We start from the raw sequence: 27,807 nt of genomic DNA, 5'->3' as shown, positions 1-27,807 counted from the left end.
GTGTATATAGGCTGTGAGCGTCAAGGCTAGCAGTGGTATCAGTCAGAATTTTTCTACTTTTCCTTCGACTTGAAAAACTCAAAAGGTTACGGTATTATTGAGGTCATTAGCAACCTTCAAAAACGTCCACAAAGGCGGGAAAACAAGCAGCAACATCTGCTGTTTGAAGAAGGTCCAACACTTCAATCATCTCAACAGAGTTTCTCACCGTCACCGCTCAGCGCCGCCACGCTACCTGGAAGCTGCGAATAGTGGCTAGAATGGTTTATAGCCACTATTGACGATAAAGGATTGCGTTGCGGCTGCTATCCTAAGTCCCAAGGCTTTCCTACACTGAAAGGGATGGGGAAGCTGGGCAAAGTTTGTAGCGCCATCTCTCGGCCACCTTGCAAGCAGGACATTATCGGGCAGCGGATAGTCAAGAGTTCCCTCACTCAAAGTATTCTTGCACCATTTTTTAGGCACACCATTTTTACATGTTCCGGAAGTTTACACCATCAACTACTACCTGACGAGCAAAGGCATTCCTCAGTCGACGCTCCTTTAGCATGTCGCCTCCATTAAAATGTGACCGCTGTGGCCTGTATCTTGCCTGATACCATCATATCGACAGCAGAGCATCGTAACCAGAACGCCACCACTGTCGCCAACATTTTATCTTGATTACGCACCTATCACCGCCAATCATTAAGCACAGTGCCAGTAGTTCGTGAAATTGTGGCTCGCCTGGGAGCAGAATTCCACACGGATATGTCGGCTCAAACACCCATGATCCGTAACGGGAACTGTGGATAGACTGCCACCATGGAGAATCTAGAGGGGTGGGGGCGAAATAGACAATTGCTCCATACGAGGCCTTTTTCACCACACCCAATCTTCAGTGCTTGAAATCCCCCTCTCACATATTAGAACATTTCAGTGGGACCGCTGTGAGCACATATTAACAGTATTTACGCTATGATGGGGTTTTCTTGCTACTAAAAACGAAAAACGCAGGACCCAGGTTCTCACCTCCAGCGTTACTTCAAGCGACCGCCCCCTTCCCCTCAAATAATTCCTTGGATCCGTGACACTGCAAATGTATAACTCCGTGATACTCTTACCTAGCATCTCGTCGTATTGTGTCATTATTGGTAGTATTACTAATCAGAGGACGTTCTGCTTCTCCTAGGTATATATCAGAAAATTGGATAACTAAACTTAAAAACGGAAAAGTGCAGTTGAGTTCTGATGAAACAGCAGCGGTAGCAATCAGAAGCACCTGATCTATGACAGATAGGTACACGCACTCTGCCATATGCCCCAAAAACAGACCCTATTCAACACTGCACCAACCTAAATGGTTCAGCAATTATTTTTATTTTTCACGCATAAGCTTTATGCATGTCGAATTTCTGACTTCCTATTGTGCTATTCCTGTAGTTCGGATATCAAGAGCTTTATTTCGCCTGTGGATTACTCGTCAGTGCAATATTATCAGCCAACCGCAGGTTTCGGAGATGCTTTTTATTACCTCGTATTCTTAACTGTTCCTAATCTAGGGCCCTGAAACGTCCTAACCATGTTGGTTATTAGCATTGTAATGATCGTGTCTCTCTTCCCCACACCCTCCTTCATTGTATTCAGTTGCTTGAAATATGAAAGGCTATGTTGGGGTTATTGCCACTATAAAAATTTCCAGTAGGTTTATATGGGCTTCGTTGATGCCTTGATCTCACAGTGCCTGCATGACTGCTCATGTCTTAAGGCGATGTAGAGAGTTGGTGATATTCCGTGCATTCCTCTATCACCTTATTGACAGTAAGAATATGGTATATTGTTGAGTACCCTCTAAGAAACTTTTCTCGCCTTTTGGTGTATTAAAGTAAAGTTTAGTCTTGACATATTAGCTATTTTTTGCAAATAGCTTGTAGACAACGAACCAGGAGCTGATCAGCCTGTAATTTTAAATATTTTTGAAATTTTCTTTTTTTTATGGATTAAGATGTAGGTATTCTTCAAAATCCTGATACCCTTCTCGTCAAGAAAAACTCGGTATATAGAGTCGTCCGTTCTTCTAACTCAATCTATCCACAGATGTGATGATACCTTTTTCCCTCCAGCGGCTCTGCCTGCTCACATTCCCTGTATGAATTTCTTTAGTTACCCTGTCGTTACCTGTGTGGTGTCAGATTCCTATGGTCTCTTACTGCTTCTTACGTTATCTCTCTATTTGCCTCAGCTGCTGTAAAGATCTGTGTAAACATCCCCAGCAATCTTAACCATCCTATCTTTATCCGTAGAGACCTTGCGTTCTTTGTCGCATAATGTACCCCTACATCTCATATTTGCCTATGCAGAGTTTTTCCTTTGCAGCTTTTAGGCTCCTTCCGCTTTTTAAAGGCTGATCGATTCTCTCCATGTTATGCCTTGCTAAACAAAAACTCCACCAGCTCTACTTGTCTGTTCATTGCTTGCCGTTTCTTTAGGAGCTTTCTCGTCTTATATTATAGCTTGCCAGTGTCTCGTATAATGACTGTACCTTGACTTCCATCACACACTCTTTGATTAGACTAGGCAGATGATCGCTGAATGTGGTAATGATCTATATGTTGCTTTCATCGTATCTAGCCGCGAATGTATTGTAAAGTGAAACTAAGTTCCAGCACTTTTCCTTTCAGCTGGATCTCGTCAATTGCCTTCTTGCGTGTCAGTTTTGTTTTTCTTTTATTAAATCTACGTTAGTTCAAAACCTCAACAATTTATGGTTACCGCATCGATTCTTCCCCACTACTTCTACATCGTTCACGATGTCTGCGTCTGCCCACGTAATCAAGACCTTTTTATTATTTTTGCAATTTCTAATCTTCCGCGTCTAAAGGTTAGCCTCTTTTCGGTAGAAAGTGTATATTTTTTGTTATTTATTAGTTTATTTTTGTGCCATTTTGAAAGACGGTGGCAATTTTCCACACTTCATGGTTTTTAGCTTGCTTTTTACCTAGCTTGGCATTAAACTTGCTTTCTGGTACAGTTTGCTCTGTCTTTTCCAATCACTCATTGCCGAATCTACGTCTACATAGAAGTGTTCAACCAAAGGCTTACCTCTTATTAAAGTTCTTTCTGATACTTGCCACCTTCCCGCTAATACTTTACATTCAACCGTGTTGACCGCAATATTTTTGTAGATAAGGAACCACAAAACCTAGTTCTCCATTCTAAGCCGCGATTGCATAGGTCATGTCCCTTCTACAGCAGTGTAGAAGCCTCATGTGCCCTTCTACCTCCGTTAAGCTCTAGTATATCCCTTTGTACACCCTCTAATTCTCCCAAAAGCACAGCTAGACTCGCCTTACTAGATAACGTAAGGCATTAGGCATGGCCTTTATTTCAGATTTTCATTGCGGATATTCTGGACCCAGAAATTCTTAGCGCTCTCCACTACGTCGCAGATCTGGCTGCCACTTTGGTGAGGTGCTTTGCAGTTCTGGAGACTGAGGGCCGCGTATTATTGGTGTATTTATGTGCGAGGTAGGGTGGCCGGTCTTTCTATGGTGTGGGAGTGTATTACCGGCCGTTGTCGAGATTGAGTCGACACGCCGGCTGTTTTTTTTTTCTTGCAATCTCTTCACCTCGAGGATTTTGCTCTTTAAGTGCTTGAGAATTATCTAGTGCTTGATTCGAACCACCGACCTCTTGCATGCTTATCTGATGCTCTACCTCTAAGTAGGACTTGTGCCACGCAATATTTGCACTCTTGAGTTCTACACTTCCTGCATATCAAATCTCAACTTGGCCTTCCTCGTAGCTCACGTGGTCTTCCCGTAACTCTAAGGATTGAGAATAAAACGCGTTAAAACCAAATCCAGTAACGTACGGAACCACCAACGGCGAAAGAAATGTGCAAAGCAAGGTTCCGTGCATCCCTTTTGTGTTTTTTTTTTCGCCATTGCTGGCCACTTGAAACAAGGAGATGAAAACAGAGCAGCAGCTGTTCACACAAACCTGACTTTTGCTGCTACAAAAATACCCGACCTTTAGTACTATGACATGCATTCACTTCAACGGGTCTTGTTATTTTGAAACATGCGCAATATGTTTGCAACCGAAATTTTCAAATACGTGAATCCTCCTCAACTTGATGTCTTCATGCATGTGGATTCATTTTTCTGATACAAAAAACCCAGCCTTATCAAAGATGCTATGTAGGATTGTCCAAAATTATCGAAACCCAAGTTTGCCCCTAGCTCACTTTGCGCGGTCGTGACAGCAAAACAATGTGCAGAGCGAGAAAGCAGTGCTGTTTAATGCTGTTTCAAAACGCGCGTGGAGTAACAAATGCCGGAGCGACATTTAAGACGTTCACTATGAACACAGCGTGCAAATGCGTTAGCGGCGCCACTCAGCATACGTATCAGCGCTGCTGCAACGCCAGCGATCATGTCGCACTAATTTATTTGCAACTGAACAACGCTAAACCCATACACATATTCGCGTGTTGTTGTCCTATTGCCAACAAACCATTTCGTTCCCCCCGCAGTATGTAAAATTTGAACTCTCGAAGGCAGCAGGCGTGGACACCAAGGACTCTGGTATTGCCAACAAACCATTTCGTTCCCCCTGCAGTATGTAAAATTTGAACTCTCGAAGGCAGCAGGCGTGGACACCAAGCACTCTGGTATTGCCAACAAACCATTTCGTTCCCCCTGCAGTATGTAAAATTTGAACTCTCGAAGGCAGCAGGCGTGGACACCAAGCACTCTGGTATTGCCAACAAACCATTTCGTTCCCCCTGCAGTATGTAAAATTTGAACTCTCGAAGGCAGCAGGCGTGGACACCAAGCACTCTGGTATTGCCAACAAACCATTTCGTTCCCCCTGCAGTATGTAAAATTTGAACTCTCGAAGGCAGCAGGCGTGGACACCAAGCACTCTGGTATTGTCAACAAACCCTTTCGTTCCCCCTGCAGTATGTAAATTTGAACTCTAGAAGGCAGCAGGCGTGGACGCCAAGCACTCTGGTATTGCCAACAAACCATTTCGTTCCCCCTGCAGTATGTAAATTTGAACTCTCGAAGGCAGCAGGCGTGGACACCAAGCATTCTGGTACTGCAGCTCTTCACTCTTGTATTGAATAATAAAGCTCAATAAAAGCAGGTTGTGCATAACTGTGTGTTTTCTGAATAGTAAAGTGTGTGTATTTATGAGTGTGTTAGGCATTTCAATTTTGCACAATATTTAAATACAATATGATAAAAATCCAACTAGTGTTGAATTTTTTGGGATTATGGCTACTGATATCCCGGGTGTCAACAATTTCCTTCACTGAACAATTTGTAGAAACAATGTTCCCAGAAGCAAGCAAATATTAGCATTTTGTGCCACTTATTTCAAAACAGGCGCTTGCATCAATCATGGCTGTGATATGCGTGCAATGAGCATGATGAAATTTAGTGCCAGAGATCGTAGCCACGTGATCATATCACCTTTAGTTATTCGTACGAGTGTGCATAGTCTGTGCGATAAAACTCTTAGAGGAATCGCACCACTCGCAGGCCTTGCGGTGTCAGCACTCGTCCTCGGAAAGAGCAAACGTGGTGGTTGGACCGTTCTTCACCACGGACGTCTGTCAATCGAAATGATTGACGTGTGAATTCGGGTACAAGCTAAGTGATTCTGAGTTCATCTCGTGGCTCTCTTATTCCTGTTTGGACTCCTAAGGGCATCCTGCACTTGACAGTAAGCATCGAAGTTTCGGGGTATAAAATAATTTGGTCAGCTTGCACCATTTGTGCAAGGCTATTGTGATCAGGGGAGCTCAGTCTCAGTCTGCTTGGTTCGCATTGCAGTGATGACTGCGTCAGTCCGGTCTCAGTTACGATGGCATAACCACGTAGGTCATAAAATTATTATAATATTCGATAGCTTTCTCTTCACTGCAACTCTTTTATCAAGACCAAAATGATTTCAGGTTTATTTACAAGGACCTAATTGGAGTGTATCTTGCCAGCATAATCTGAATTCGGACAAATATGGTAGTAAATAGCTTGATTTTCAAAGGACGCTTTTCATTAGCGTTAAGTCGCATGCCATTTTCTTAATTCAATCGGTCTTAGCTTACACAGGTTCATTAGCAAAGTTATAGTACAATATACCTTAAACAGGCTGGTCTGAGCGTAATATGGCTTAATTATTTTGTTATTAGCAAGCGTGAACATGATTGGGTAGGTGCACCACGCAGCCAATTAGCTAAATCACTGAGTGCATGTTTTGGGAGCGAGCACGTGATGAATACCGAAACGAAGAGGGCACGCGCCGGTCTAGCAGTGGGCTAGAATGCGCAAGCTGATGATGCCTATAAACGTGGCCTCAGCGATTAACTCCACCCTTGGTCTCGTAACGCGCTGAGCCACAATTAATCTCAGAGGCCGCATTGCTCATTGTTTCAAAGGACACTTCTTGCAGACAATAAACGCTTTAAAGTGAACTTAAATGGCCCCTACCTCTAAAACATTTCATTCGTAAAGCTTTCTGACACTTGTCTTGCATGGGTGAGCTTCTGTGATAAGGGTAACGACAAATAAAAGAGATAATATGCCTCCTGTTGAAAGCCACCACTCAACGCTCTCTACCACCCTTGACGTGTGAGCGCGTTTCATCGTAACCTATGAAACTCAGCACGTCAGGAGGCATTAATTCGACTTTTTGTATTGTTACCTCATTTTGAAGGGGTCTCGCTCATTAATTACGCAGCTGAAGTCATTATAAAATAATGAACAAAATAATAAGGTAAAACGCACAAATATGGCTGTACTGAATTGCGTAACTCAGTTTATTACTAGTGGTGAATTTGTCATCGATGAAATCAATATCCTCTATTCAGCGCTATCTACCTCCATTTGATGAACCATGCTCTTCACGTTGCTCGAGAGAATACCCTCATCGTCAAGAAGAATAAAAAAGGAAGAAGAGACATACCTTTCTCCCGGCGGGCAGCGGGTGGCAGGGCCACATCTCCCGTTGACGTCCGGTCACCTGAAGGGGACACGAATAAAGCGAATTGTTAGAAAGCTGAGTATAAGCAGTGCTTTGATAGCGGTGCTTTTTAAGCAAGAAATGGGCAACCCATTCCACACTTAAGAAGTGGTTAGATTTTTTTAATTGAGTACAGGAGCAATAAAAATAAGTCACACAAAAAGAGAGAACCCTTCAAAATTTTATGAGAATCACCAAGCTTTGATGGGTGGCTGTCTGTTGATTTGATTGGTATTGTCACTTTTATTATAAGTCAGATGAGGCGACGTGCCTCCGTTTACAATAACTGACAACTGAGCTGGTTTCATTATTGGCACTTATAGCCATTCTTCCTGTATAAAGACTGCAATTCGCGTGTTCAAAACAAAATGTGATGCTTACCAGGGGCATTCTGCCTTGTTATAAAAAAAATAGATCTTAGAGCGCCTACATTTTTATTAATGGCCCAAGTATAGTTCAATATACGAAAATCTCTTGCTTCGTTAGGCAGGAAACTAAGCAGCATAGCATCGGAGAAAAACCTGGAATTGAAACGCAAGAGCAATATTCGTCGGTACTGGTGCGCTTCTGAGTTTTATTAGCTGAAATATTTCTGATCTCTTAGACTATGTTATCTGGAAGCGCGAGAATTGCGTTTTGCATTAAAAGTTAGAAGCGCAAAACCGACGAGGACAAGAAGGAACACGCAAAGACAAATCGTAGATTTCGCGCTTCCTAGTTTTCACTTTATGAACTAACTGAACAAGCCTTGCATTTTTTTGTGCTTTGTGTACTGCTCAGTTCTATAGACGTCTGACTCTGGAGTTTTGCGGGCACGCAGCACCAACGGTCGACACAGTTTTAACTGTCGCAAACTCTACTCTCTTGCACAGTTTGCTGCGCAACCAGGCGCAACTACAGCGTAAACAACAGCAATACAGCTAAATATTAGGTGTATTTAGGCATTGGACTCTTAGAAACAGAGCTATGAGCTTTTTTCCGCTTGTCAGGCGCATCACCGAACCGCGGTGAAGTGCTGCTGGTTAACTCGCCAGAATAACAGTGAAAACAAGAGCAGACGCACAGGTTGGTGCTCTACGAAAAAAAGACCCCAGCTGACGCTACAGTTGCGTTGTGAATTGTTACGGACGTTAAAAACTTCAATTTACTGTTTTCGGCAGCTTTCGCGAAGCAGAACGGCGAGAACACTGGACATGGGCTGTTGGGTTGTGTAAGCGAATCCCTCGCATTGTCTACAGCCGGTCGCTTGAGAAAGTGTGATAATGTAGGTCTCCCTGATGTTGTTTTGAGTAGCTTTGGTATCAAAGGGAACCGTAGCAACTTTGATAATGAAGCTTAACAGAGACTCTGACCGTGGTTCACACCATGAACCAGTAGACAGGTGACACACGCGATAAACATCACAAACGCCACGACTGCCGATTAACCTGAAGTTCTGCAGCTTTACGCCTGAGGGCTTGCAAGGCTCTAAGTTCCGGCTTTATCTAATAAATGCGAGCATACGCGTCATACAGCTAAATCGCAAAAAGATAGTCAGGATTATGAGATTTTTTTTTCTTGCCGTTGGTCTCCGCGATTGTCGGAGCTATCTCGGAGGCCTCAATTTTGCATTTCGTAGTACACTGAGAAAGTAGACACGCATGCATGCCCGTTCGCTGTATATACAAACGGATGACAACCGTAAACAGAACATTCTATAATGCGCAATAAAACAGTTCAACGCACAGGAAGCAAGAAACCAATGGAGCAAATGCAACTGCAATGGTGGAATTGTGCCGAATAAAGAGAACCTCGTACCACTAATCGTACAATAGATTGGTCGTGTATGCGCCTAATCATTTTGAAATCAAGTGTTTTCCAAAGTTTAACGCATTTAGGCTTTATAGAACGAACGTCAGAGTGCTTGCCTGTAACTCGATGTCATGCGATGTTCGCTTGCAAGTGCATGGCGCAGTACGCCGAATTAACTGAAACAACTTTCGTACCCACAGTTTGTTTGATGAGCTTCCCACTTTTCTGAAGCGAGGTTGGATTGAAGTAAGAAGCTTGCCAGGTTCTTGATCACGAAACCGCGCCTCAAGGCTAACGAAAGACAAGGGCCTATGCACGTTCATTTCCGAGTGGTTCGCGTTGCACTACCCATTTATGGCCGACACGTCGATGAGGGAGCTGATGACGACGTTTTTCGCCGACCAACCTGGGCAGAGTCTGACGTCTATATGGCTGAAACAGGCGTCGGTGGTAATGGGGCGGTCAATTCTGCAGCCCACGCACTCACTCTCCGGGCACCATCCACCACCGCGCACCGATACAGACCTCAAAACCAATCAGGCCTACATATTTTAGGAAATCGCATGATATTTCCAATTCAGTATTCACATCCATACGAAACCGTGTAAGGGATTCACAAAGATGGTAGAGCGAATCCTTCTTCGCCTTTATAATAAAATTCTAATATGCCCAGCAATTATAAGGAGCATATTCACAAACCAACCGTGGCTTTACCTCAACTTTTCCCCTAATTACTGTACACTATAGGAGCGTCTTAAGGCCCAAAAATGGTATCAAGGTAAAAGACAACAACAATATCGACTCATGAAATCTGGCCTACACTGCTGAATACGTGTCCAAAGCACTTTAACCTCGCTTTCACAGGGAGGTGTGCACACTGTGATTAGAATTTTTGTGATGTTTTCCACATGGTATGGGCGTGCCAAAGAACCCTATACTGCACCCTTCTACCTGATTCTTCCCGGAAGGCCTGCAAGGCCACCCTGCTCGCACTGCCCTTACCTGACGGCCCAACGGGCCTTGGTTGAGCGATCCCGAGTCGTGGCTGACGCAAATGGGCTCCCGTAAGGGGGAACCTACCGAGTGTTTGCACGGGGAGGGGCTTTAGGGACAACGCCCCTCAACATCGCTTCCATAAGTATGGGAATTTCATCACCATCATAGCACCATCATAATCATCGTGACTTTCCCTGCGGGTGAACGAAATGAATGTTCGGCTCTCACACACTAGCAAGAACAAAGTTTCACTGCAGTTTCCTGTGTAGGCATCGCCACCAGCCCCGCTATTGTTCGGGTTCCAGTGCACAAGAGTCAAACCTATGTAAATGGTCCCCTTAAAAACGCGGGGAATAGAACCTTTAGTTTTCAAATAACAACCTACGTGACCACAGCGATGACTTACTTTTTGTGCCTTTTATCCGACACAATTTTAAATTCCGAGCATTTCTCAGTGGCACAATGTCACGTGTCGTGTGTCGGTGGGGATGTCAACACCCCCGCTTCGAATGCTCGCACCTCGCGGATCAGCTGCATGCTTCCGTCTTCGCAACAACTGTTATCCCCCCCCCTTTTTTTTTTCTAGCCTCACAAGGTCGACGCAGGCAGCGTGTGCTAGTAAAAATCGGCTGTTCGAGCTGCACAATCGTTCACTGGGCACCCTGTCTATGACAATCTTCTATCGCACATCAGCGTCCACTTACTCGCTGATGGCAACGCTTCTCCTTCATTCAATAAGTAAGACTAACACAGACGAAATAACAGTTCATCATTCGCAAGCCATACCCGATTCCGACACATTCACAAGATGCCCCGACACTGCGACGCATTTACTCGAGCTCGGGTCCCGCACCCGTTGTCTAGTGGCTAAGGTACTCGGCTGTTGACCCGCAGGTAGCGGGATCAAATCCCGACTGCGGTAGCTGCATTTCCGATGGAGGCGGCAATGCTGTAGGCCCATGTGCTGAGATTTCGATGCACGTTAAAGAAACCCAGGTAATCGAAATTTCCGGAGCTCTCCACTACGGCGTCTCTCATAATCATATGGTGGTTTTGGGACGTTAAACCCCACAAATCAATCAAGCATACCCCCTAAACGCATATAGTAAACATAGTAAGCAAACACAAGTGACATGATGTCCCCAACACTGCGCTGGAGAATGTTTGGCGTCAACAATGTGAGACATTAGTTAACCCAACTGAAGACAATGGAAGTCTGCAACCAATATCTAGATGTAAGTAAGAGCGTGGCAAAATTAGCAAATGGTGGCAAGCACTCTATTGCGATTATTCAACTAAAGTCGAGATACTCAATGGTGGCCAGGGTGACCCCAAGTTATTCATTAGAGTGATTTATAAGTTTTTCCGTACTAAACCGCTTTTAATTACGAGACGCGCCACAGTGGTGGACTCCAGAAGTTTAGACTATCGGTTTTATTTAACGTGCAGTTATCGCGCAACGGGAAGGTCCTCTAGCCTTTTGCCTCCACCGAAACGCGACCGCACGGCAGTGATCTAACCCGTTACCGTCAGGTACAAAAACGAGCGCCGTAAGCAGACTATCGGAACGGTGGCGCAATGAGCCAAATAATGTTTTTTGTCTGAAAAAACTTTGTTAGCACATATCAGCCCGGTTATTCTCAGTTGCACTTTTCTAAATTGTAAGAGATTCAAGTTCTGTTACAGTTATACCTTGCTGACAAAACTATATGGACCCGAAAGCCACGTTAAGTAGAGGCGAATAGGCAAAGACAATCATTAATACTGTGGCTTGATATAGTACACGGTAAAATACACGCACTCTGCTATGTGTCGGAAAGGTTAAGCTTATGTATCAGGGCACTAACCTGATTGGCGCGGCCTTGGTCAGCAGGTCTGCCCTTGGAATTGCATAGGCTGGAATTACGTGCTGCATCATGGCAGAAGAAGAGGCTTGGATCGTGTCGGACACCAATGAAGGCTACGTAGCCCAGTGCTGGTGCGATGCTGCATCGATCGGCTGTGCGTTCGAGGACATTCTGCGCAGGAACGAACGAAGGTTGATCCAAGACGCCCACGCCATGTTCCCGCTCTTGCTGCGGATGCGTCCAGTAGGTGACGTAGCCCTCCTTTTCTGCCGTCGGGAAACAGCCGCCGGTTCCAGGTAACGGCGTTTCCATCATCACGGTAGAGGGAGACGAGGATGCCATAATTGAGATTTCAGGTATGAAACCGAAAACCCTGAAAAGCACCGAAAAAGAAGCCTGCATAAGGTTTTAGAACACTTTTTCGCAGCCCGCGCGTGAGCTGAGTTTCTTGATGATGATCTCCACTCCTAGTCTTCGTTTCTCTTCACCACGTAGCTTTTGCCAACAAAAATATATTGAAAATGTTCTCTTTCAAAAAACGAAAATTTAGAATATTCATATTTACTGCAATTTTCATTTAGTCTTACCTTTTTTCAACAGCGTCTTCGCATTATTTCTTTATTCCAGAAATCCCGCATAGGGTAAAACACGATGCTATGCGAATAATCAAGAATGTAAAATTTAAACTTGCGTGTTTCTGTACCGGTCTACCTTGCAATTTCTTCAGTCAATGCACATTTTCCAGCATATTCATAATCTACACCTCGCGATTGCGTAATTTCTTATTGAGAAAAAGTTATATTGCTGGTACGATAACTTGGGTCTGAAAGTTATGGATAACTTGGGTCTGAAATTGGGTCTGAAAACCCATAAGATTGGTAAGCGCTTGTAGAAGTGACCGAACAAGAAAAATTTATTGTGTGTCAAGACAAAATCTCCCACTCCTTGTTAACCAATATTTTTCTCAGGTTTAACTGACTTTCAATTGTTCCGGCATAAACAGCTCTAGCTGTTTTTTTTTATTTTAGGTACAAGAGGGGACGATATCCCTCTCTTGTTTTCGAGGTTGTACGCCCATTGAATTCAATGACCAACTTCTCGATTGCTTATATAAATTTGAATTTGAAGAGAATTATAAATACATGGCCACCATGCAGTACAAGAGCCAGAGCAGCTTTTTTGTAGGCCTCTGCAATTGTATAGGATTTTTACAATGGAAATAAACAAATGAACGAATGAATGAATGAATGAATGAATGAATGAATGAATGAATGAATGGAATTGAAAACTTCCTATATGAAGCTTTGTCCAAACGGTGAGATCAAAATTAGCGTTATGGAACCATGATTGTAAGGTATTTAATTAAACAGCATTGTGTATATAAATTGACCGTAAAGGTGAAAAGGTGTAATCAAAATTAACCGTAAAAAATTTCTTCTAATTTATATAAAAACTCGGATTCCTCAGGGGATTCAAGAATAAGAGAAGCTGCGTGTCGAAAACTGCCTTGCAAGCAATGCTAAGCAAGTTGTACGATATATAATTTATAATCAGGCTGCAAACATCAGGGAACAGGCAACACGGCGAAGAAGAGTTATGATATCCAACTTACTAAGTTCCTTCCAAGTATGCACACCGGCAACTATTTTTCGCTTCCCTAATTCCTTCTTTGCTCATAAATCTCGTATTTTTGGTTTCAAGGCAGTGTAAACATTCTAGTTTTCCTTAAGATATTTTTGAAGCACTTCAAGTTGTTCACGACTGCCTTCTTGTACCTCTATTTTTCTGCTGATAAGGTGATAACTTTGAAGGTTAGTAGTAATTACCTAAACGTCATTAACGAACTAAAATAGTAGTGGCTACGACAATACACTGAGAATAGCATATAGCTAGGTTTTCTTCTCGTAAGGATCTTTCTCTGTTTAAGAAATCGCGCAGAGATATAGCTGAGAAACCATGTATATATTCATATATGATGGGTCAGCTAACTTGCTGCAGGTATTTTTTTAAATATTTGTGCGTTTTAAACAAATCCCTATAAGAAAAAAGCAGCGTTTATAACGCCTTCCAGTGCGTATCAGCGCGCTAAAGCACTAAAAACACTGTACAGTGTGTCCCAGTGTACTACAGCGTGCTGGAAGGCACTGGGACACATTTTACAGTGTAGCACAGTGTCTTAAAGCATTCTGTGAGGCACTTGTCACGCTGTAGAATATCTACCGCACACTGAGAACATTAGTGGCACATTGGTAGAAACTAGGCGTGGTCGGCGCACTTTCTGTAAGACTTCATATTTATACTCAAGTAGTCGAGCGTAAAATATAGTGAACATGATGGTATTCTTCTCTATGTGCTACTCATATATAGCTTTAGTTTTTGTTATGCGATCGATGTATGTGCGAATACGCTGAACCAATCAGATGTCATGTGCCCGCGTCAGGGGTGCCGCCGGGATTTCGCTGGAAAGGGGAGCACCAACGACAATTGTGTTCCTGCAGGAGGGCAGGAGGGCACTGAACTCATGTGTCGTGTTTTGACTATGTTTTCCCGTGGGGAGGGGGGGGGGGGGCATGCGAGAATTTTCTGAAAAAAGGCTCCAGCCTACCCAGGGCTGCACTTTCCTTGATATTTGATCGAGTTTTATCAATGTATTTGGTAAGTGGCATCAATAGAACTGATAATTTGCAACACAGCCTGACAGTAGTTTCAATATTATAATGAAGACAAACCTACTCTAGCAGTGAGTGGTTCCGGATCGTACCGCAGAAAACCGCACGTCCCCGGCAACAGTTATCCGCTGCAATGCCCATTCTTGGTGCTTTTAGCTTGTGATTTGTGTAAACGAAAGTGAAAATGTGACCACTCATGGGTCAATTATGATTGAAACTACATTATAATGGTTATTAGATTCTTTATACCTCCATATAGACGATCTTCACAGCAACCACGACACACGAAGTATGGTCCTAAGCCTAATAGTCGTATTGGCTAGAATGAACTGCTGCGGTGTAAAACGCGGAACGTGAACGAGGAGGCAGAAAATACTTCCAAGCTATCGAGGGACGAAATTTACACTGTTCAGTGAGCAGTTCAGATGAACGCTGTTTTCTACATAAGTATGACTAACCGCATAGCGAATCACTAGGATTGCCGTAACACATATGCAGCTACGCAAACAAGTTTTGCGGCAAAACATGTCAGATGGATGTGATCTGCAAGGCAACCGGCAAAAATAAGCTAACAATCCCCTGTTATTTTAGCGCGAGTACGAAGAGACGAAACACTGCGTATGTAAGGGACAAGATGAAAGTATTTGAAACCTAAATTGATTTTAAGATCAAGAAAAGTACATCCATTGTCGTCTTTCAGAGGTGGTGTAATAATAAAGAAAAAAAATTCAGGGGTGATGTAGTGGGTAGCGTGTCAGACTCAGAGTGTGTGATGTGTTGAGGTTGCGGGTTCACCTGCGGCTCACCCCTTTTTTTTCATTTTTTTTTCGCTTTGCACGTGTTTTAGTCTTAATTACAGTGTACGCATGACCAAAATTTTTTAAACAGTTTAAAGGCCGATTTCGGCCGATAATGGGTGTCCCAGTGTGCAGCGCTAGCATGCCTCATGCAGCGTGTGAGTTTCCCAGTGTCAGCGCCACACCGGACACTGGTCGAGTAGTCAGGCATGACGCTCGGCCAGTGCCACTGGTTTTGAGATGGGGATCATAGATTAAATTAAGGAAGTCATTTTATATAGCTGCAGGGAACGGTGGTTCATAAACTAGCACAACTATTCTACCTACCAACTTTCACAGAAGGTTCTGTGTTAGCAGTCAATTCAGCCATATTCGTACTTCTTAATTAACCATGGTACCGGTTATCCCAGGATAGAGGCAATTTCATGACGTTTATAAACATCCACATAATTTTTTGTATCGAGCCTTTCCTTCCTACAATTGTATTTTTGAAGTTCAATAAGCAATCCTGGTTATATGCACTCGTGAGCGTGCAGAATCTGTCTGTGGCCATAAGTACAATTTGACTGTGTTTTCTCGCCCCTCTTCTAAACAGACCACCTTCTTTTGCATTCGCCTCCTTTTTCTCTACTATTAAAATCAATAACGACAACAATTATTCACGTTTCACAACCGGAAGTCGTGTCATTGTATTGAGAGACGCCACGGCCAAGCGCTGCAAAAAGTTTTGACCATTTCATTTCCAAAACATTCTTATTATTCTAACCACAGGGGCACTTTCACCAGTACCTCTGCTCTCTCGAAATCTGCTCGCAGCGGCTGGTATTCCGCACGGCGAACTTCGGTCAGCGTTCCAGCACATTAATGACTAGACCGCCATAGCCATTACATTGGAGAAATTGTTAGAAGCGCACCCGTACTCGAACTCAGGTGGCTAGTTGCTGGCTTGAAGAAGACACCACCCCTTTTCTAAACCTTGGCTTCAGTCATAGTGCCTCTTAGAGGATTTTTCTTCTTTTGTGAGAACACAGTGACACTAAAGAAAGAAGCATAGAGATGCTTAGAAAATCATTTAGTGTCGTTTAAATTGCACGCATTAAATGATAAATTAAATATGTTGCGGCAATAGCGAAGTACGCTGGCCATAGTTTTCCACTTGTTCACGACCAATAATGGTGCCTCCTTTCCCAGCGGGTGATTGAGGCATAGAATTTGCCGCCACTGATGTGGACTAAGGTGATGTCTCTAACCGAATCTGTGACACAAGAGGCACAACTGCTGGCATGGTCGTCACTCTCTTTATAGCACTGTTCTAAAATGAGGGGTGCTCGTTTGAGCAGTCTTGACCGTTTGCACTTCCGGGTCACGCTGAAGAGTCAAGGCAACCACCGCTGCTGGCCTGTGGCCGTTCGCCCAGATAGAAGAACAAAGCGTGCAGATGCAATGACGCAAACTGCGAGCAAGGGGCGCAAAAACAAGCGTCATGCTTCTCGAGCCCAACTTGCACTGAGCCATGCAGCATCTAAACTGGTATATCCACCATGGTGCTTAGCAGAGCACGGAAAACAGGAGAACGAAGGCCCTTTAAGTTTACATCAGCGACCAACAGTTCCCCTCCCGTCAATCAGCCGCAGCATGGTAGGCGGATAGACAATAGACCGAAGCGCTCGAACATAGCCTTAGAAACAGGCCCGGAGAATGGCAGATGACTTTTTTCTTAGAGTCATCCTAGTCAAATGCATCAGTACCTTGTGAAATTTGTACAGGTGAAACTAGTTAGGGCCTACTCTTATCGCCATCCACGTCCATCACGAGGAAATTTGTGGACGTGGGAGACAAAAACAATGAGGGACTCTAGACTGATATCAAGCACAATGTGACCTACCACTATAAATCACCCTTGTCGGTGACTTCAACGTCCATATTAGGGACAGCTTTGTCGTCGAAGCTCACTCCACAGTCATGGTGGTTAGAAAATCATTAGTATAGTGTAAACATGTGTGTATTTGAATGAAAACAAGTTTCAACAGGTGAGCTACAATTGAAATTGTGAAAACAACACTATAAAATTGTAAAAGCACAAGCACTCAGTCCATGACTTTAACGTAGACGATAAAAACCTCAGGACCAAGCTTTGTTGTCCAATTTATGTCGCGCCATGTCACTCAAGTTACATTATGGTGGAAAAAACTCGGATGACACATTTTAGTTTCAAAAAATATTAACAATGCACTAATATTGATCATATTCTACCAGAACATTATAAAACACCTACAAGCGCAAGTGCTTTACACTTGTCAGATACTTCAACTTTGACATCGTGGACTTTAGGACCAAGCTTCGCCCAATCGTCATTATTGACTTCGTGGAGATACGTGGATTTTTAGAAACTTGTTCCTTTTCTTCGCGGCTTCTCATACGGTGGCTGCCGGCGTGTACAGCCGTGCTGCCAGTGTGTGCACTTCTGCGGTCACCACTCACGGTCACCTCTCTGGTGGTTCCAACAATGTTCAATGGAGGGCGCTCCGCCACACAAGTCATGTCGTGGGCTTTCCAGTCATGTCTGCCTATGTCGTGGGCTTACCAAACACGTCGACACTATGCATCGACGACTAAAGGCTTTTTAGGGTCAAATATTTCGACATGACGTCGGCACTCACAATAGAGAAGACGTCAATATTATTCTAACGAAATGCACAATGAAGTGCGGTCATGTGCGCAGCATAAGCAGTGCTCCTTTTCCTAACCCTGCCGAGATGAAGTGGGATAAGCAGAATGAACAAAGGAAGTGCCCCAGAGAGGCTGGACGACGTTTCGTCAAGTAGACCTATCATTGTCAAAGGCACCTTGTCATCCTTGGCGCGTTAGATATAATAACTGTACCAATTCGTGTATCTATTCCTTTTATGCTCCCCTTACACAATGCCCTGTTGGGTCTGTAAAGTATTTTGAATAAATAAATATATATGGTTGGTAGTGACGTCATGTCTACTGATGGATAGTGTCCCTATTGGTAATCACCGTTTAGAAATAAACACGTTTATTATCTTCCGTACAACGTTTATCTGTCCATCGTATGTATCTACCATCATGCTCTTAAAAAGGGCTTCATGCTGTGCTTTTTTCTGTGCTGCTATTGATTTTCCCAACGTTTTTTTTTTTTTTTGAAGGCCCGGCATTATAAACCAACTCGTGCTCGTGTTGATCGGTAGGTCTATCATTTGTGTTATGTAAGTCTTTCTGTTCAAGCCTTAAATCACTTCAATGTCTTCTCTCCGACCTAACGATTGAGCGAGAAGGAGGGGGCAGGTACGTTACGGAGCATAAGACGGGGCCTGATCATGCTGCTCTCTTTCATAAGACTGTGCCGGTTGGTTTTGCGTACCAGTCAGCTGGTGGTATGAGCGATCGAACCGTCCACTCTTATTATGGTCTTGCCATTGTGCCAGTTTGCCAGCCTCGCAAACGTAAGCCCAGAAGGCGGATGTTATCTACTCTGGGTACGGGTCACCCATCGGACGTCGTTAGTCCTTTGTTCCTACCGGCATCTTCATCGTTTATCTCGTGGTGCGACTTGGGGTCCTCTTCGCGTGGGCTTGCAAGCTAAAAATTCCAATTTTTTTCCCACAGACCAGCTCGTTCAGCTGTTCTTCAAGTTTTGCTAAACCATCACGATCGCAAGTTGCAACATCTGTTCCATCCGGCTGTCGAAACTCAACGTAACACATCACGTAATGTCGTCGGCGTAAAAGCTACGAGTGAACCCATCGATTTTTTGCAGCTTGGCTGGCCACTCCAGACAGCTGTGGTTAAAAACATGGGTGATATTCCTGACTATTGTGCCATACTAGTGCCGCGGCCACTGGATGAAAGAGCGCATAGGTACGGCAAGCCGCATGCTCCATTAACGGCGTGACAGGTCTAGTTCCCCAGCCACCACTTCGGCGCCACCGGAGGAAGGGGAGGCGTTTTCGCGAGTGCCCGTGGAATCGCATGCGCGGGTGCCATTTTACCTACGTTGCCGCTATACACAAGTGGCTACGTGCTGAGCGCGATCAACTTAATGCGCTCATTTGCAAGGTGGTCAAACGAGCCCTTGGCCTCCCTATCACCACTCCAACGTACAAACTCCTCGAGCTTAGGGTACATAACACGCTAGAAGAGATCGCCGAAGCTCAGGAACGTGTGCAATTGACCCGACTCACTACCGCCAAGGCGGGCCGCCATATTCTGCGCGAGCTCGGCTTCTTCTCCTCGAGGGACAGGGACCCCCCAGAGTTGACTCTAATTCCCCGTAAAATCCGCGACCTTATCACGATCGCTCCCTTACCACGAAATGTACACCCCGAATACAACAGAGGCAGGCGCCTTGCGCGGGCGACCGCCATTCTCAAGCGCATACACATGGAAGCGGACAATGTCTCGTTCGTGGACGCCGCTGCCTATCGCAACAACCAAGCCTTCGCCGCGGTCGCGGTATCATCAGCGCAGCAGACTCTTAACTAGGCCACGATCCTCACCCGAAACCCCGAAGTAGCGGAGCAAGTAGCTATAGCTATAGCTATGCTCGACAGCAAACGGGAATTCATCTACAGCGACTCCAGGCCAGCCATCAAAGCCTTCGAACGCGGAGTCATCTCCGACCAGGCGTTACGTATCCTGCGCAATGCGGACCCGAGTGCCCTGAAGCACCACACTGTCATCTGGTTCCCCGCCCATCTCGGCCAGGTGCCGGGTGCCCTATCCAACCTCAACGAGATCGCCCATGATGCAGTGCGCGCACTTACCGACCACACTGCCGCAGGGCAACCTCATCTTGCTGGCTTAGATACCAATCGGGATGCACCAATTACGTACAATGAAATTACAAAGCACTTTTACTTGGAACGCCGCATTTTTCCACCCCCACATCCGAAACTTAACCGACCGCAGGCATTAACCCTACGCCTATTACAGACACACACGTACCCAAACCTTGCCACGCTTCACGTTTATTATCCCGATGCATACCCCAGCGACACATGCCCATCATGTGGACTTACAGCGACACTCGCACACATTCTCTGGGAGTGTAAAACAACTCCTCCCGACTTTACCTCAAGCAAGTGGGAGAGGTCCCTCAGGAGCTCATTTCTCGCCGACCAGCAATGGGCCGTCCAGCAGGCCCACGAAGCGGCCGCCAGGTACTCCCTGTCGGTCCCTACGTGGGAGACGCCCGCTACGCGCTAAGCGCGACCTGCAGGACTGAAATAATGTTTTTTTTTTTTCATTCCATTCCATCGCATGCGCGGCGTGCTTGTGGTATTTACGATTGAGCGCGTGCATCTTTGTGTGACCCATGAAATCTTCTTTTAATATCTGTCTGGCGTGTGCCAACCAGGTAATTACCGACAGTGCTTTCAGATACCTGCATCCCTTGCAAATTTTTGGTATTGCCTTACCCGAGTAGGAACCTTGAACCTTGCACACCGATCAGTTTTCGCGGAAGTAAGAATTGTGAGCACATTGCACTTGGATCCTATGAGATTAAAACTAACAGATCTGAAACAGCTACACCTTTTAATGCATCTAAATTCATTATAGTAACTGTGAGTATGTCGCTTCAGAAAACGTTGCTTCAGATATAATCATTTCATTTAGAATAAGTAACCTCAGGGATTGCAGTTGCCACTATTCTTTTAACACAAAATAAGACAAACTTTTTATATCCTCCAAACACGTCTATCGTATTCCTACAATACAATATCAGATGCCACAGCCATGAAATATACTTAGCATGTGTGCGATCTCATAACAATTGAGTCGAGATTCTTTGAAATTTCAGTGAGTGTAACTTCAGCGCTCGCAATTGAGCGAGCAGTTATGAAGTGAAAAAATTTGAAAACGGTGAGACGAAAAGAGCATTGAAATGTTGCAAATTGCGAACACAACTGCTTGCGTTGCTACACTTTTGACTGTTTTCGTTCCTTTTCGTCCCGGAATTCATATGATAATGCAACTAGTTCAACTGTGAACACATAATCGAAAAAATATGCGTGAAAATATTTTATTTATTCTCAATCAATTTAAGACTGATCCTTGCATTTTTTAAATTTTTTCGCTTCTTCACACCTTTGCATAATAAAATGGCTTGACAATTGCTCCAGGTTGTGCGCCCAACTTTTGGCTTCTGCGTCTGTTGACCATAAAACTATCCATTCGGTGTCTTCATGTTAGCCTCTCCACGGGCACTGGCGAATCCCGATAGCACTCCAACGTGCTTGTCTTTTAGCAGTCTCCGCAATGCTGTTCTCTCGACCATTACTGTTCATTTGTTGTGATATATATATATATATATATATATATATATATATATATATATATATATATATATATATATATATATATATATATATATATATATATATATATATATATATATATATATATATATATATATTAACTTCCGCGGGCCAGGACGAAAATTGGCCTCAGAAGGCAGGCGATGGGCTGGACTTCGAAAGCGTCTGGGAGTTCCAGCTGGTGGATGAGCAAAATGTGCCGTCGACGGCGTAGAGACGCGTAGGGCATCCGCGTAGGAAAGCATGGGAGCATCGACTTGCGATGGTGGTGAGGAGTGAACGAAATGCCTGATTTCGTTACGAACGCCGTCCGTAAGAGCAGCACTACTGGGAGGAGACGCTGCATGAAATTTCCGAAGTTCTTCGAGTACAAATTCCCGTATGAGTTCTGTGAGGACCTCCCTGTTATCACCTCCTGGTACAAGCGAGCACGCAGCGGACATGGCCGTCTGACGCTCATACTGCGACACCCGCTGCCGAAGCATGCGCTCCATAATTGTGGCCTCACGTATGAACTCGGACACTGTCGTAGGAGGGTTGCGCACAAGGCCCGCGAAAAGTTGCTCCTTTACGCCTCGCATTAGCAGGCGCACTTTCTTGTCTTCCGGCATGTGGGGGTCAGCCCGTCGAAACAATCGCGACATTTCTTCGACGAACATGACGACGCTCTCGTTTGGCATTTGAAACCGCGAAGAATGTGCCTGCTCCGCTCTCTCTTTCCGTTCGGGGTTACTGAACGCCTCACCAAGCTGCCGATGGAATTCCTGCCAACTTGTGAATGAAGTTTCGTGGTTCTCATACCACACTCTTGCCACCTCTAAGAGGGAGATATACACGTTCTTCAACTTACGGCGATTGTCCCAGTCGTTGATGGCAGCGACCCGGTCGAAATGGTCAAGCCAGTCTTCGACATCCTCACCGGCATCACCATGAAATGGGTTGGGTGTGCGAGGCGTGTTGATGACACAGGGTACGCTAGCGAGTGGGTCAAGCTCGGTTTGGGTTGCGGATGTGGCAAACATTGTCCTCACGGAACTTGCCAAGGGGCCGTACTGTGGTGGTAGTCCTTGAAGGCGGCGGCTGCTTCGATATATATCAGCAGACCCTGGTGCACTGGCGGTGGTTGCTTCTGGTTCAGGACCAGCAGGCATAAGACGTTGCAGTACAGTACCCAGCACCTCCACCAGTCTGTCGCGAGAGGAAACGATAGGCAGGAACTCGAAGTAGAGGACTGTTTACTCAGCCAGAGCTTCTTCGCTCTCGTCTTCTGCCACCAACACAGCGTGGCATTGTATATATATATATATATATATATATATATATATATATATATATATATATATATATATATATGTATATATATATATTGTTGCGTACATGCACGAAGAAAAAGAAGCGAATACGGTGAATGCACTTGTCGCCCAGAGCGAGAGAGGAAGGAGAGGATCAGGAGGATCTTTAACCAGTCGGCCGCTTCTGAGCTGCCCCTCACGACCTAATAAACGGCACCTTTCAACGTCTACCAGTCTCATTCAAACGTAACAGAGTGGTGGAGGAGCTGGGTAAGCGCTTCAACTACGGAACGATCGCTGCCACAGCCTCGACGAAGCCGTCGACTTGCCGGTCTCCCACCAACTGCCGTGAGTGACTTCGACATGCCCGAAGAAGCAGGCGTTTCCAGGACGGCACCATCTGGCCCGCTTCCGTACTACCGAGTTCCACCGCCCGTTGGAGGAAAAGCCGAAGAAGATGTCGACGCCTGGCTCACCAAGTACAAACGTGTGGGCAAATCCAACGGTTGGAATGCAGCCGCTATGCTAGCCAACGTAGTGTTCTCCCTTACCGACACCGCACTGGTATGGTACGAGAACCACGAGGACGCACTCACGACGTGGGATGTTTTTGTTGAAGAGCTCAGGGCGTGTTTCGGCGACTCGGTTGCTAGAAAGAAGCGGGCTGAGCAAACACTGTCGCAACGGGCACAGTTACCAGGTGAGACATGCACCACTTACATAGAAGAAGTGTTAAGGCTGTGCAAGGTGGTCTGTGCTACCATGTCTGAAGAGGACAAAGTTGGGCATCTGCTCAAAGGGATAGCTGAGGACGTGTATAATTTTCTAATTGGAAAAGAAAGCCTCAGTTCTGTGTCCGACGTCATTCAGCATTGCCGAACGTTTGAAACGCTCAAGATGCGTCGAATTGCGCCCATGTTTGGTCGGCTTGCTAACGTTAAAACTGTTGCCAGTGTGGACACGAATCCTGGCCTCGACCTTTTTTCTACAATTCGACAGATTGTTCGTGAGGAACTGTCCCACCGAGAAATGTCGTGTTCGACAGCTGACCATGGCGAGTTGTGTCTGCCACGTGAGGCTATGGATGTGCTTCCTTTGACCCCATGGCAACCGACGATGAGCGCAGCAACTGTGGAGTACAGCCCAGCCCCACAGTCAAGGATGACAACCAGATTTCCCGCGTCACGGTATGACCGACGCTCTCAGCGCATGCCTCCTCGACACCCGACGTCTCGGTACGACTCACCCAACCAGTACATTCGTCACACAAGAGCAAATGATTACGCTCTATTCATCGACGAGCGACCGATGTTTCAACCTCGGCCGGTGTGCTATTCCTGCGGTGTGCCAGGCCACATATCGCGATTTTGCAACCGTCGGGTGACTCCTCGGTATCACCAACCATCTGACTTTTCACGACCCTTCGAACAGCCTCATGTTGTCCGGCGGCTGGCCCACATACCACCTGATGACAACTATTGGCCCAGCAGCTTCCGCAACCACTCCCCAGCATCTGACAGGAGTTTAACGCCCCCCCCCCCCGCGACCTCTTGCTCATCGTTCTCCTTCACCGCTGCGTCGCAAAGCGCCCTCTTCGCCACCGGAAAACTAGCCAGCGCGGCCAATGGGGGTGAGGTCACTGGAAACGTGCTACTGAAAGAAATACCTCCTGTGTGTATGTTTAAAAACAAAGTGCGTGTTTTGGTGGATCATGTGCCTGTGATGGCCTTGGTGGACACAGGTGCAACAATTTCCGTGATGAGTGCTTCCTTTAAAGACGCGTTAGGGCTGAAAGTTGTTTTTACCTGGGATGAAACTTCGACGTTTTGTGGAGGGAGTGGAGAGCCATTGCGCCCTATTGGTGTGTGTAGTGCTGAGGTATTTTTGGGAGGCCTTATGATAACGACAGAGTTTGCGATTGTTCCTCGGTCGACACATGATGTCATTCTCGGCATGGACTTCTTGCGAGAATGTGGTGCCACTGTAGACTGTCGCACGGGGAAAGTCTTTGTGAGTGGCCAGATGCCTTCAGAACATCGGGAAACTCCGGAAAATGACCAAACTACGCTGTGTGTCTGTGGCGATACGTTCATACCTGCGTTGTCTACCATACGTGTTCCTGTTGTTTGTCGCGGCGCGGATTCTGACAGCTTCGATGCGAGCGTAGAACTAATGCACATAAACTGCGTGAAGAAGAATGTGTTGATTCCCCATTGTGTGGTGTCGATTGATGGCGGACGAACTGGCCTATGGACTGTAAACTGTTCCTCTGAGCCCGTGACACTACCCAATGGTTTGAAATTAGCTTCGGTCAGCAAAGAACATGTGACCTTATCAGTGGTCGAGCTCACAGACGTGCCGAAAGAACGTGACGGAACTGGTTGTCACAATTTGAACGGTACGCTTATGGCAACGATAAATAAGTCGCTTAGCTCAAGCGAGCGCCGAACTTTATTGAATGTGCTGTTGAAGTACGTTTCGGTATTTGACTTTGCGCAGAAGGGCAAAGTAATCCCTATCCCCCTGTCTCGAACGCGCCATACCATCAACACTGGCGCGGCAAGTCCGATTCGCCAAAAACTATATCGTGTTTCCCCATCAGAAAGACAAATCATCAACGACCAAGTGCAGGAAATGATGCAAAAGGGAGTGGTACAACAGTCAGCCAGTCCGTGGGCAGCACCGGTAATCCTTGTTAAGAAGAAAGATGGATCTTGGAGATTTTGCGTCGACTATCGCCGACTGAATGCCGTCACTAAAAAGGACGTATACCCGCTGCCACGTATAGAGGACGCAATAGACTGCTTACATTCGGCCTCTTATTTTTCCTCCGTAGACTTACGATGCGGTTATTGGCAAATTCCGATGCACCCAGAGGACAAGGAAAAGACTGCCTTTGTAACCCCTGATGGGCTCTTTGAATTCAACGTGATGCTATTTGGACTGTGCAATGCGCCGGCCACGTTCGAGAGGTTTATGGACACCATCCTGCGTGGCTTGAAGTGGAACATCTGCATGTGCTACCTCGACGATGTCGTCATCTTTGGCCGCACGTTCAGTGAACACAACTCTCGTCTGGATACTGTTTTGAACTGCATCCGAAACGCTGGCCTAATTTTAAACTCGAAGAAATGCCACTTCGGAGACCGCCAGACGCTTGTGCTCGGGCATCTAGTTGACAAGGATGGTATCCGCCCTGATCCCCAGAAGACAGCAGCAGTTAAGGCGTTCAATGCGCCGCGTTCCGTCAAGGAGCTTCGTAGTTTCCTGGAGCTTTGTTCATACTTCCGCCGCTTTATTCCGAAGTTTGCCGACGTTGCGTATCCTCTCACATGCCTCTTACGAAAGAACAATTCCTCTGAGTGGACTTCGGAGTGCGATTCTTCATTCCGTCAATTGAAGTTTTTGCTGACGTCACGACCCGTCCTTCAGCACTTCAGTCCTTCTGCTCCGACAGAGCTTCATACGGATGCTAGCGGCATAGGTATTGGAGCCGTCCTAGTACAACGTTACGGCGACCGCGAACACGTCATCGCATACGCAAGTCGCTCCCTAAGCAGGCCGGAACAAAACTACACTGTTACCGAACAAGAATGCCTGGCGGTATTATTTGCAATTCAGCGGTTTAGGTCTTACCTGTACGGACGCCCATTCACAGCCGTAACCGACCACCACTCGAGCAAGATGGAAAACTGGGCTAGTTGGTGAGCATTCATCGTGGTTAACAGCGCGAAACACCCGGACAGGAGCGATAGAAGGACACGGTACAGCGCTGACTTTCAACTGAAATTTTTATTGAAAACACGAGAATATATATATAGACAGAACAGAAGACCTCGTGACCAAACCAGCCCCCTCAATCGATAAAATTATACACGGCGACAAGGCTTTGTCATGTGCACGCAATCTTGCCACAAAATAACACATACTTCAAACTATAAGATTCCAATGTCGCCAAGAAAACCGGGCATGAGCAGACGAATGAACTTTAGCCACTAAGTTTCGTTGACCGCAAAATAAATGATAACCTAGGTGAATTAGCTTTGAGAATTTTCCGCTTTGTGGATGACTATTTGGTTTTCGTCAATAGGCTAAATTTCCAAAGATCGATTGTGGACGTCGTAAAGTTGTTTAATGAACAGGGACAAGGTCTTAGGTTTACTATTGAGGTTCCTGAAAAGGAGGAGTTGCAGTTCTTAGACCTTAGACTGTCTTTCAAAGCGGAACATGTGTGTTGGACCTATCAACCGAGGTCAAAGAAGTCTCTTCTTGATTTCAGATCAGGGCACTCGAAATTGATTAAACGAGGTATAGCCACTTCCGCTATAAGGTCCGCCCTCAATAAGAGTTGTCCCCATCGTATGCTTGACAGCGTTAACTATCAGGTGGAGAGGCTGCGTGATGCAGGCTTTCCTCACTCTGTCATTTCTACGACTTGCGATAAGCTGCTGCGTGAGGTCAAGGGGCAGTCCTCCCGAGTCAAAGAAAAAGATTTTAGCCGTTCTGTCTACATTCCATATGTTCATTCTTTTTCGCACAGATTAAAGAAAGTAGCATCTAAGTTCAGATTAAACGTTGGGTTTTCAAGCAGAACGAAGCTTAAGGGACTTTGCCAGGCAGTAAACACTCGCATAGAAGGCAGGAAGACTGGAATTTATCAGCAGTGTAGTATCAAACATACTATGAAGTTTCTCCCGTGCATGCAGAATGTCGTGTACTCAACCCCATTTTCATGCGGGCGAGAGTACATTGGTCAGACCGGGCGTTGTGTCAATATACGGCTAAGGGAACACCACAGTTCCTTGAAAGGATTTGCGCATTCACATTTGTCTTTGCATTGCCGCGAATGTGGATGCCACCCACTTTTTGAAAAAACAAAAGTACTCTTCAAGCACCCAGACAAGCTTTCAAGAGAAATTATGGAGGCATTTTTTATAAATAAGAAAGGGTCTCAATGCGTTAGCCAGCCGTCTATCGCCTTACTTGGTAATGAATTATCTTTGTTAGATAGTGGCTAAAGTTCATTCGTCTGCTCATGCCCGGTTTTCTTGGCGACATTGGAA

The 27,807-nt window shown here is 45.5% G+C and overlaps 1 protein-coding gene across 2 annotated transcripts in view; it reads right to left on the bottom strand.

Annotated features, from left to right (window-relative positions):
- The window catches only part of LOC142776491 (uncharacterized), a 35,530-nt gene extending 8,799 nt beyond the window's left edge, over positions 1 to 26,731 (bottom strand). Inside the window, exons 1-3 of one of the 2 annotated variants that reach the window (XM_075880269.1) lie at positions 26,381 to 26,731; positions 11,646 to 12,018; positions 6,955 to 7,011 (exon numbers count right to left, since the gene is read on the bottom strand). In XM_075880269.1, coding sequence (XP_075736384.1) covers positions 6,955 to 7,011; positions 11,646 to 12,018; positions 26,381 to 26,460 — 510 coding nt within the window. In that variant the 5' untranslated portion in view covers positions 26,461 to 26,731. Of the gene's footprint in view, positions 1 to 6,954; positions 7,012 to 11,645; positions 12,019 to 20,207; positions 20,344 to 26,380 lie in introns of those variants that run through there. The other variant, XM_075880270.1, reaches the window with a different exon arrangement.
- Between the last annotated feature and the right edge of the window lie 1,076 nt (positions 26,732 to 27,807).

The sequence above is a fragment of the Rhipicephalus microplus genome, chromosome X (assembly GCF_043290135.1).
Source record: "Rhipicephalus microplus isolate Deutch F79 chromosome X, USDA_Rmic, whole genome shotgun sequence".
Taxonomy (NCBI): Eukaryota; Metazoa; Arthropoda; class Arachnida; order Ixodida; family Ixodidae; genus Rhipicephalus; species Rhipicephalus microplus.
This window is presented reverse-complemented; position numbering and strand designations above follow the sequence as displayed.